The sequence below is a fragment of the Varroa destructor genome, unplaced genomic scaffold (assembly GCF_002443255.2).
Source record: "Varroa destructor unplaced genomic scaffold, Vdes_3.0 BEIS01000006.1, whole genome shotgun sequence".
In the NCBI taxonomy this organism is placed as follows: domain Eukaryota; kingdom Metazoa; phylum Arthropoda; class Arachnida; order Mesostigmata; family Varroidae; genus Varroa; species Varroa destructor.
The window spans coordinates 536,270-548,385 of NW_019211459.1; the positions used below are offsets into that span (position 1 = coordinate 536,270).

General features: G+C 40.9%; 1 protein-coding gene across 14 annotated transcripts in view; it reads left to right on the forward strand.

Annotated features, from left to right (window-relative positions):
- LOC111252315 (CLIP-associating protein 2-like) overlaps positions 1-12,116 on the forward strand; it is a 61,657-nt gene that overhangs the window by 13,161 nt on the left and 36,380 nt on the right. For 9 of the 14 annotated variants that reach the window (XM_022809961.2, XM_022809962.2, XM_086992382.1 and 6 more), the window contains exon 2: positions 2,907-4,565. In XM_022809961.2, the coding sequence (XP_022665696.1) occupies positions 4,238-4,565 (328 nt within the window). In that variant the 5' untranslated portion in view covers positions 2,907-4,237. Of the gene's footprint in view, positions 1-2,432; positions 2,455-2,906; positions 4,566-8,114; positions 8,258-12,116 lie in introns of those variants that run through there. The other 5 variants (XM_086992383.1, XM_086992387.1, XM_086992386.1 and 2 more) reach the window with 5 other exon arrangements.

Consider the following 12,116-nt stretch of genomic DNA (forward strand, 5'->3'; position numbering starts at 1 on the left):
AAGTTCTGTTAATCAACTACTTTAAACGATAAAACAACGGGTGCTTACCACGCATCATAACCTGACAAGCTAAAAACTGATATTTCTAAGGAACGAGCACATTAAGAAAATGTTCTATTCGAACGTAATGTCCCACATCACAGTGGTCGTCATAACATTTACGAACTAAGGTTGAACTCCGTTAAATTGGAGTGGATCTGCCCTTGGCGATTTTTTGCTATATTAGTCTGGAAAAATTCAGACTGCTTACATACCGTCGAAGTTAATACAAAACATCTATGGTTAGTAATAACATATTAGGAGTAATTGAAATCGCTGAAAAATTTGCTAAACTAAATATAATGCGCGACACGATCTATACTTTAACTCAATCGGCAGATCAGTTTTTTTTTAAATCTAGAAAATCGTATTTCTTATCATTATGTAAGTTACTTGGGCATGTAACTGTAGGATAGTTATACGGTTCGCTCACTGTTATTGTTAAGTACGAATTCAACTTAAAGTACTTTGTGTCTGCCAATGGCCGGACAAGGTGACTCTTTCAAGCAGACTTGGAGCCGGCCAGTGCTCAGTATTCAGGATAGCGTGCTTTGTTCGGCCCGCCTTTATGGGGCTCCACCTTCACGCCAGCTATCACGACTTTAAATCCAGCTATCAAGACTAAAATCAAGAAAACATCTACTTAGTACGAAATCTCGATGACGCTTTCCAAAAACGATCTACAACTCATTATCAATAAGATAAAAGTTATACTCAAAATAGTTTGTATAGTGGCATGCTAGATATTTGAGCTCTATTTGTACATACCATTTGGCATATCCGCGTGCTATAAAAAAAACTGCCCTCATCAGTTCTCCTATTTCAATAACGTCGATTTATCTCAATAGGGTACGTCCTTTCGGTCGCTAGAGTGATCCGTCAACATTCGTGTGGGAGGCGAGGATTTCCACTTGAGTATTAGTCCAAATCAATTAATTAGATAGGTACAATATGGCAGCCCCAAGGCTCACGTGCTGTATAACATAACAAGGTCCTCAGCAAACACGTCGTTTTCTTTTCTACTTGAAACCCGCAAAACACACGTATCTTGCATAAAGACAATGGTAATCTAGTCAGGAAGGCCAGCTGTTGGCAAGAAATCATCGAGATGTACATGTGCCCTGTTTGTGTTCAGTTATAGTTGAAATCGTATGAAAATATGGACAAGCAGAATCCGCAATGAAGGACACGCAATCCGCTTCCTATTCACGAGATGAACCCATGTCTAACGACAATATATGCAGATGCTGAGCGTAAGCTAGTGTGAGAAGTTGCACTGCCAAGAAAAGACAACAGCTAACGCGTAACGCTAAAAAAATTTACACTTCTTGGCGGCTTGCAGTCCTGCTATACAATTTAACCTTAAGCTTACCAGAAATAAACATCTTTTTTATTCTTATTTACTATCTATGTTATACTACGTTATTTTTCTGTACGTCTAACGAATTTACAAAGGGAAAACAGCTAAGCCGTCTATCGTTCGCTCTTCCACTTTGTCCACCGGGAATCTGCCGTCCAAAAATGTACAATCTAGAATTCTGGCACCTGTCTCTAGAACATCAAAGGCACTTCTGTGTCAGACCACCTACACATTGATGGAATTATAAGCGTAAACTAAATTATTCAGCAATAGCTTAGTCGGCTCAAAGCTAGATCATAAATGCCACTGAAGTGAGTGACCGGATCTGACCACGCAGGTCTATATATATCTACTGGCTAAAAACCAACATAGTGAAAACTTTCATTTCCTTCGAGAACATTAGTAAGTAGTGCCGTTATTATTGTTTCACATCTCTGATGCTAATTAATGGTTGTAACTACACCCGTTGTTTTTTTAACTGAATTTTTTTTTGTAAAACACTTCAAAATGTTCAACAAGCACAAAGTACACGTGCGTAAAAAAAAAAAGCCAAATAAAGAGACGATAGTTCCATGTGGAACCCCGCACCTGTAATCTGCTGGCCAAGCCTGAAAAAGGTGTGCCTTTGTAGGCGATTTCCAGCTGTCCCTTCTACAATAGATGTCAATACTGCTGTAACCGTTGCTGCAACGATTTGTCAGTGTAGGCAGTTCCGTACAAGCGACCTGGAGGGAGCAACAGACACAATTACGGCTATATTCGTTGGCTTTCTTAAAGCTCGGACTACAGCATAAGACTGTGTGCTATGCTCAAATTAAGACCCGTATGTCGCTCCAGTTAGTAGACGTCAAAAACACGCCATACGTAACCTACAGCGGTAGGGCGAGTCAGAAGTGGAGAGAGCCTATGACCCAACAATGCCGCCTATAGAGCCTACAAAGAATTGCCTTTAGTTCCACGGATTTTAGTTACAACGTGAAACCCATGAACTGAGAAGTAACAAGAAAAAGTTTTTAAATTTAAAAATAACATAAAATTAAATAGCCTGCCATTTGGTAACTATTATTCTTGTACAGCTCTGCTATACAACAAAAGCTACTTCCAGCTACATTTAACTGCAATAGTTAGACAATATGTACATGCTTTCTCTACACTAAATACTTATCCCTGTACCTTTTTTTGATGATATGTTTCGGCGGTGTAACTCAGGTAGAACCTTCACAGAGCCTTAACAGAAATAGTATCTGTTTTTGGCAACGCAAAAAATGAACTGGGCAATAATCCTCTGGCTACGAACCGACTTTGATTAGCAAGTTATAGTTTGGGGGGTTTTCGATAAACTGTTTGACCTGCAGAAGTATCAAATTAGGATGCTAATGCGTACTCGGTATTAGACTAAATGAGACCTATGAACTTGAGCTGATATGATGACACTTAAGATCAGTAAACAGTAGGATTAATATAAGAGATTACCCTGTGTCTAATATTTCTTTCCATTTGTTCACAGGTAAAAATCGCCTATGTTTAGCAGACATCGCTATAGAAGATCTACGAGAATTTGGCCGAGGCATCCGCCATTGTGGAACAATCTCAAAGCCTCACGTCTCTGGTCTAGACGAGGTGTTAGAACCGCGTAGTGTTCGTTAATTGCCCAGTGTGTATTTGTGTGTATTTTTCCATGTCCGTCATAAAAACAACTTTGTTCTTTGCTGCATGGCAGTTGCTGTTGCTGCTATAAGCCAATCATCGTCGTTCGAATCATCTATCTGTGTATTTACGCGTTAGCGTTCGTGAGCACCACAAGGCAACGGTGATATTGACGTGCATGCGCAGCATATCGTGTTCGCGCAAATTAACGTTGCAAAAAAAAGATAAGTTGGTATTGAGCACCGGCTCTTGCGTAGTTAGCGGACGTAACAAAAATTTGAGTTTCTTCCGCCTATGACGCTTCAAAGGGATCCTCCTGGTGTAGCCACGCGCTCAAACGTATCTTGCCTGCAGTTAAGTGCGCCTTCGCATTGTGGTGCATCACAAGTCCAAGCTAAGCCCTTGATTACGCGAACATCGTCACTGCCGTCCGACCTCGAGGGGTTTGAGCCATTGACGTCATCAGTGTCCCCTTTCGTAGCACCAACCCCGTGCACTGAGGGCTGGAGCGTTTCGGGCCCGGCAATCAGCAGCGTTGAAGGAGGCGGTAGAGCTAGCCGCATGTTGTCACGACTCGCGCCTAACGCATTCGTCGTCTCGCAACCGAGGGACCCGCTCTAAGCGCCACCTAACGATGAGCGTCTAGAGCGGCGGCGATCGCTTTTTGTGTACTGCGTCTGTCGGCAGGTGTTGATCGCCTCGGCAGTCGCCACAATTAAACAACAAGCAGCAGCGTTGCTTACTGCCCCAGCATCGCTAGAGGCAACAAAAGCAACCACAACATCAACAACGCAACGAGAAGCAACAACGATAACAAGAAAACTGCCGGTGTACGGTAACTGCTCGGCCAAAATCGAATACCATCGCCTCAGCGTTTTACCACCAACGCCATCACTACTATCAGCTATATATACTGAACACATTTCGGCATCGACAACATCGATACCAACGCTGAAGGCGTCAAACGACACCGGTTCTGCCGAGTCCGACTGCTATTGTTGCTGCGAGGATTTATGTACGAGATTCAGCAACCGACGTGAGTTAACACCGGCAAGTGTCGAAGTGTCAAACAATCAAGTGGAAGAAACAAAATCCGAGCTCTACTTATCACCGCCCACATCACCAGGGCGCCCTGGAAACACAAAGCCACGAAGTCAGTCACGTACACAAGTGCGAATTGCTACTCCCATAATGACTGGCACAGCCGACGGTCAGGCTGAACGAGGCGGAATTAAAAGCCTCTTCGATGATGAAGATTCGCAATGGATTTTAAGGTTCGATTCGATGCTCAAATATGCTGGGGCTGGAGTAGGGAACAGCCTAACGGCAAGTCAACCATCTAACGATCCTAACTCCATTGTTGATCGGACAGCTTCTGGTGCAATTCTGGGTGGTGGAAGCGTACCCTCGAGCCCATCTAGCGTTCGTCGGGCACGCGAAAAGAAATACTCTCTGCCCAATCCAGCGCTGACGTCAAGCTCCGTCAGCTCAGCAGCTGGACCAGCCGTGTCACGAACAGGTTAGTTGTAATTAATTGACACATGTAGCATCAACGATATTAGGGCTTATGAAACTGAATGTTTATCCATTTTGTATCGCCGACAGAAACCGAACTTTTATATATATATATATATACAGCGCAGTATTGCGCTTGGTCTTGCAAGACTGAAATCAGGTACAACTGTAAATGGGGTAACCCAAAAATTGACTGAATAATTGAAGAGTCGTATCGTTTCACATCTAATGTGATAGGAGATACGAAAGTTATTACAAACTGGAGCGAGTTCAACTGTGCACCGACGATGCTCCCAAATAATTTTAAAGTACTTCGGTATAAATCAATACAATGAGTTGTATGGCCATAGTAGTTATTGTCGTATTGCATTTTGGACGTATACTAAGGTTATGGCATTGTAACATAGCATCATACGAACTATAAAGATGGCACTACGACGCGCCTATTACAAATGTGTTGGGCCGTTGAATCCGGTTCTTTTGGAATAATTCGTCTGCTATGTTTACAAATATAAAATGAAAGCTATTTTTAGCTGTCCGGAGATCCTTGAGCGATTCTGTATATGTAGCACACATAGCACACAAATGTGATCCTAGTTCTAGTCGTTCTGCATAGTAAATAATTAAAATAGCAATAAAATAGAAGAATGTTGCTATTGATAAAGAGTAATATGTAAGGCGATAACATTGGTATTGATTAGAGCGTTTCCTACGAGGGATGCATTGTTGTTGTCGCTATTAGCGTGGCGCAGATGACTTAAACTTGAATTTTAGATTCACTTGCCATAAATCTGCACAAGCATTGCATCCTTCTCTGTACTAATCCTGACCTAAACAGGTATTTTCATGAAAGCTTTGTGATGTCCAGAGTCTTTAAGCCGGACAAAAAGCGAGATTGTAATCAATAATCTTCGGTTGGATATGCTTGATTAGAACAAGCTGCTGATACTTGATCAATTTCATGAACTTATTTGCACTTTTTTTTGTACCTCTCTTTATAGAATATTTGCCAATCACTGTATACATGTTTATGTGAGAAATGAGACCAATGCACGTAGGCTTCCGATATTAAACCAGCTCGAATATCTCTGCTTTCGAGCCTATTCACATTTCCCCACGTTAGAAAAACGTGGATGAATGAATACATGGGTAGTGCATGGTTTTTACCATATTTAGTGCTATGTGTAGGTAGCTAGTTATATGCCTACAAATGACCGTAAATTTAGTTATACCCTTTTTTTAACTGAAATAACGACTAACTCTGCATTTTCTATTTTGTAACTTCTGTTTGTTACACTTATTTCTGCACTTCTATACGAAAGACTAACTTTTAGACAATAACTAATCTATATATGTAATTAAAAAACGCTCTTTGTTTTTTAGATCTTGTTTTATCAAGAAGCTTTACTTTAACTGGATAACCAAAATCCTACCGTGTTAATTATATATGAAGATATTCTCTTTTACCTAAAGCTTTAATGGGCAAGATGGAAACATAGCTTCGCAAAAATCTCCATCAAGAGCAGCATCGAATGCCTTTTCAGAGTCGCTATCGCCATAACCAAACACGTTTCCTTTATACGTGTAAAGTAGAAGCGCCTGAAGGGGTGAGGCGTTAATCAGAGAACGACCAAGACGACAAAGAACTAACTGCGTGCACGAGTCAGGAAAACTTTCAATGAAGTCGATAACTCTAGAATCTACGCCCACAAGCGTGTCCGACACCAGAGCTGTAGCAGTGTCCCGGGCACTTCTCGCAATAAATTCGTTCTTCGATGAGTCCGTTAGGCTCCACAGCTGAAACGGCAACCTGCTTGTGTGATTGCTATAGAAGGAAGAGATCGGCTCGAAAATAGTCTCAAGGTATTGCCGTTTTCGCCGATGTGTGTCAGCCACGTGGGTTTTTTTTCCCGACCCAAAAGTCGACCGATGTGAACCGAAAGCGCGAGCCGAGTAGTAGTCGTTTTGGTCGTTTTCTTCACCGTATTCGTCATCACTGTACGTGTCATGGTCGTTGTACTGTGACTCAAACGTGTTCTCGTGGACAGGCACCAAAGGTAGGCGCTTCTCGTGCTCCTTACGTGCCTTCTTATTCTTGTAGGCATCAAGAAGGTCTTGATCATATTTCACCAGCGGAACAGAAAATGGCGTTGATAAACACAAAAAAATGTTAATTTCCTGATCGTCCATGTAGAGCGTACGTTTACTACGAGACTTCGGACCTTCGGTATCTCCAGAATTCTGTGCGTTTGGCATAAATGAAGGAAAAGTCTTGAGGGAGATAGAGCGTCGGTCGAAGTCCAGTACATTGTTGTCACTTTCCTCTGACGCACTTGCATCTAGCTTTGGTTCCTCATCGCGTTCTTGCACTGACGCACCTTTTACACTGTGGTTGTTCTCAGCATTTGATGCAGGTCCCATTATAGCCGGTTTACTGAAACTATGACTGATCGTATCAAACGGGATTCCGTACGACCAGGAGTTAACAACGAAAGGAAAATATATCATAATGGTGAAAAATAGTTGATGATCATCATAAAATAACGTCCGGGCTTGTGTATTAGACAATGCATACGACTTTTTCGTTTTGTTGGCAAATCGATTGTCTGCTCCTACACACCCCAGGATACACACAGCTAAAAGCAGCTCAGACCTCATCTTGTTACTATGAGACACTCCACACCTGACAAGCGTTTTTGAAAGCAGGTGATTAGTCGGGGGTTCGTCATCGAGCACAACCCACCCTACAGAGAGTTATGGCGAGGAGAAGTGGGGAAGCTTCGTTCACAAGTAATAACCAACATTATTATTATAGCAGGGCTGTAGGGTTGACAATCCATACTGCGAACGGCTCAAGTTGTTGGGGGAGTCTACCATGAAATATTGGCGTTACCTGGCTGCTGTCCTTTTGCAGCAAAGTGATGCCCAGGTGCCTGACTATAATATTTCTGTGTTATGCGAAGAATTAGTGCTAAAATTAATTAGCATACTTACCTGAAATTCTGTGAATTTTATCAGACATATTCCGTTACTTTGTTCGACCCGAACAAAACTGCACCGTTCTTGATAAATCAGTAACAATGCGTTAGCTTTCGATTTTTTAGGCGTTAACTATGAGATTATCAGCAAAGAAGCTACGATACTTTGAAACGTAACAGCTTGTCATGATATCAAAGATAAGATGACACACTCGTGATCAGTGTTAGATAGTTTATTCAGATCAGTGATAGATATTTCAAGATACTCACAGTATCGGCGGAAGCAAATTGTTTAAATATGTTTACTTCACCAATAACAATGAATCTGTCATAAGCACGTACAAGATATATAGACACGCAAACGTTATTTCCTGTTGGATTTGCATTGGTACATCTGTTTCTTATTTAGAGGTCACGACTAAAACTTGCATCTTGAAATTAGGGAACAGGTGCAGTTCTTCTATATTGCTTTTATTTAGCAACAACAACAACAATAGTTAAAAAAATGTTATCAGCATCGGCGTGTTGCAGTATTCGCTTTAAACCAATTTATAATTAATCTTCTTTGGCGTCAGTGTTTCAGGATGAAAGTACGGTTTTAGACAGATCTACGCAAATTATGTCCGCGCCGTCAGCTTTAAGAAGATAAAAACAAGACATTATTCAAATGCTGAATACCTGGCAGTTTTAGATTGCAAAATGTTTAATTAACGAACACGTAAGTTTTTCTGAGTAAGTTCGGAATAAGTGTAACGCAGGTACGCATTCCCTATTCATTGTGTTTTTTGACCCCTATTCAGTTTGTGTTTATGAGGTAGATTTTCAATACATTTGCTTGCAGTATCAAAAAATAGAGACTTGACGTTTGTCGTACACCTAGCGTCTGTTACGTATAATATACTAGAGCAGTTCGAACTGCTAAAACTGTGCTTGAAAAGAACGATATCTAGACTAATAGTGATATCGTCATCTGATGAGCTCAAGCCCCTGAAAGTGCCCTTTAGCAATTGTTGTCTCCCTGTTATTATTAATACACATACATAAAAAGTTTGGTGTCTCAATTATTATAAGATATGACCTCTGTATTGAAATCATAGGCATATACATTTACAGCTAGTTCGTATATAGTGAAATCAAAACTATATAAATACTTGACCGAGGTGGATTATACAAGCTATAAAAAGGCTACTTTTTTAGGGCCGGCCTTATTCCCGACTGTGTAACTTTTTGCAAAAAAAAAAAACAGTGAAAAACACTTCTACAGAACTATCTCTTTCATGTTTGATGCATTTACATTACAACCCTTAAACACTGCCGGTTCAGTATATAAAAAAAATAATTGAAATAAAAGTGTTTATCTCAATCAATAGTTGTTACTAGCAATTACTGTTATCTAGGTGCTAGACAATACCTAATATTGTCTAGCACGTAGACATCAACAAATGCACCACGAATATACGCCAACGATTTTTCATCTTGATGATTATTCTCCGCTGGATCCTGTTTGACCTGAAGACTTTTACCACGCTTCTAGCTAAGCAAAGAGCTCGCTCACGCATCTTCACACGCTGAATGTTCCTCAGTGTGACCCCACTGGATGCCGCGCCAGCGTGAACGAGTGAAAGAGCGTTATCATTACAACAGGTTAGCAGCATGCCTTCGCGAGCTCTCGAGGCGTGACCGTATGGCTAAGCCGTAAATGAGCGATCGAGTGACTCCTGTCGCGTTGGCCAGCGACAACCATTTTCGTTTGTGACACACACACGCATATATACACACAGACTCACGTAGATAGGCATTGTTATCTGGGGGGAGGGGGGAAACGGCCGCTAGCAGCTTTTCTTAAGCTGTAGCATTAACAACAACAACAACAACAAAAAGCAGAGGCCGATCCAATAGTAAAGAACTGATGCCAGTTACGGCTGAATGTTTAATGAAACTCGAACATATCTGTGTAAAAATATTACTTGTCAATCAGTAGGTGGACAATAATTTTTTCTGATCCAATATGCCAAAGAAATGTTTCGGCTGGATGGCGTTTGCGATGAACAGAACGAGCGAAAAAGACGCAATGATCGTTTTATGTTATGTTATACCTTCACTGTTGTTGTTGTCTTCAAATATATGCAGGTCATTGATTAATACTTGATACTGTTGAGAGGCTTTAAAATGCTCAAGTTTCCGTTCAGGGACATTAACATATGATTTTAATTTTGGGACCGGACGTACATCATCAAAAGTAAGTAGATGTCCTGTATATGTTTACGTTAGTTTTCGACATGGCCATTGGCCATGACTTACAGTTGCATTACGCTGTGAAGTGCAACATTACTAATCGCCGATGATTCTATAATTGAAAAATGGTTGTGGACTAATCCACCGATTCTCGAAGCAATCTGTCTCTTTCCTTTTTTTTGAACGTCTTCCAAACACTGTAGGGTTCCCATTCTTCCTGAAGCCTATGAATGGGTACAGAGGTCACCGCACCTGGGATATTTGGGTTCAATGGCCGGATGTCAGCCGCCGACAAGACCACCTTATAATGCTCTACTTTCATTTAAGAAATATATTATCATTTTTGCCATAGCACTCCACTTGAAATTATCCGCGAGAATGTTTCGAACTAGCCGGATGAACGGGTCGGTTACTGAATTTGAGCGCTATATACTTTCCATCGGCGAAAGAAGGGCTTTGTCGAGTGGCTGCTATTAGTAGCTACTGTCATTACATAGACTTTCATATTGAATTCATCCTTTCCCTCTCTTACCATTTCTCTCTATTTCGATTCGAACGGTGGTGTACATGGGCGCAGAAGTTTCGGCTCCCATAGAGTACTATATTCAAGCATTAGAGAAACTAGATAATGGAGAAATGGCTCACTCTTATGGCCAAGAAAGCATTCGCCTTCAAGGAATTGAGCAGGGTTATGTAGGGGCGTTACGTCGGGCTACTGAGGAGGAGGATGTGGGGACGATCGGCGCCAAAGATTGAGAAAACAAGGCTGGACCTACTAGCATTAGCAGCTTAAGCACTAAGGCGCCACTGCAGTATCCTGCATGTCCTGGCCTTACACCAGCCTCTAAACGTACTTTTCTAACAACGGAGCTTTTTATCTAACGGTTTTACGTGGATTGGCCCTCCATATCTTATTTAAGCTGCTCCTTACCAACTTTAACCCGAGACACTGACTTGTTTCTTATTCGACACAGATCTAGCAAAAACATATGGGCTTAACACAGCATTCAGGCATATGCCACCTTAATGTATAGTAAACGATCATATGGCCAGTTATATAAGTTAGCAAAAACGTACAAGATCACGAGACTCGGTAGACACACCGAGCTCCCCGGCGATGCTGTTCTACTGCAGCGCTGTTATGCATTGAAGAGAGCTTTAGTCCCATATATCACTCCGTTTCAAAAATATTTGGGCTTAAAACGCGCGTTTTAAAAGAAAAATTTAAGTCAACAAATAAGAATTTAGTTGAATTGCAGAAATCTTAAAGAAATGATTATAGGCATCGTTTAGGTTATTATTGTTATTTTTGGTATGATATAGCGAATATAATTTTAAGTCATAATTGCTCTACCTACTATTGGTTGTTACGATATTGTACTAGATGCACGCGCATGTTTGTTTACTACTAATCAAATTGGAACGCATCGCTATAGTAGAAGCTCTGTAGATGAAAGCTGCTTAGATATTTTATGAATGAACCGTTAACTTCTCCTTAAGGTGGACTGACCATTATTCGCAATAGTGAGTTTCTCCAGAGGGGTGTCTTCTAAATTCAGGTACCCCCGCACATCGCTGTTGCTTAAAACGGTTCAGTTGGCATTAGCACCTTTGCAACCGATGTGTTTGCATGTTGTTGCATGTTTTTCGATCACTGCATTTCGGATTTAATTTACGTCTGTTGGCGCACGTATTGCAGTCTCTCTTTAAAAATCTTTCACATAAACGCGCTCTCTTTGAGGTTCTATTTTCGGTTTGGTAATGGAAAAAACATCCCCTTAATAGAAAAACATCAAAACGGGCTAGTAATTTCAAACAAGCATTGATTCTGTTATATCTACATTGCGTAATTAGATATTTCGATATTATAATCGCCCTTGTCGCCATAGAAGAGCCGTCTCTTTATGATTGTGAGAACCCACTTTATCACGAAAGACATATATTTTTTTGAGAATTTTTATCTGAAGTTGTGAAAGTACCTAGCAGTACCGTGAGCAGCTGAAAGAACAATCTAACACCTGATCGTATTTGTTTTCGAAATTTGCCAAGTTTTTGCGGTGCGATCTCTAGAAGTGTGTAGAATAGTTTATGCATATATCGACACATACATTAGGCGTTAAATGACATCAACTAAATTTTATGTCCTATACATACTACAATCCATGCCAAAGCTGCTGCCGTCGGAGTCGATCTAATTATAACAAAATCAGCATTATTAGTAAACCATACCCCTCCCTACCGCCATGTGGAACGTTTCATATGAAGTACATATAAGCTCATTGCCATGTTCGATAATTTACGCTCCACTCGCCCAGGCGTCGCAGAATCCCGAAAAAATTTCT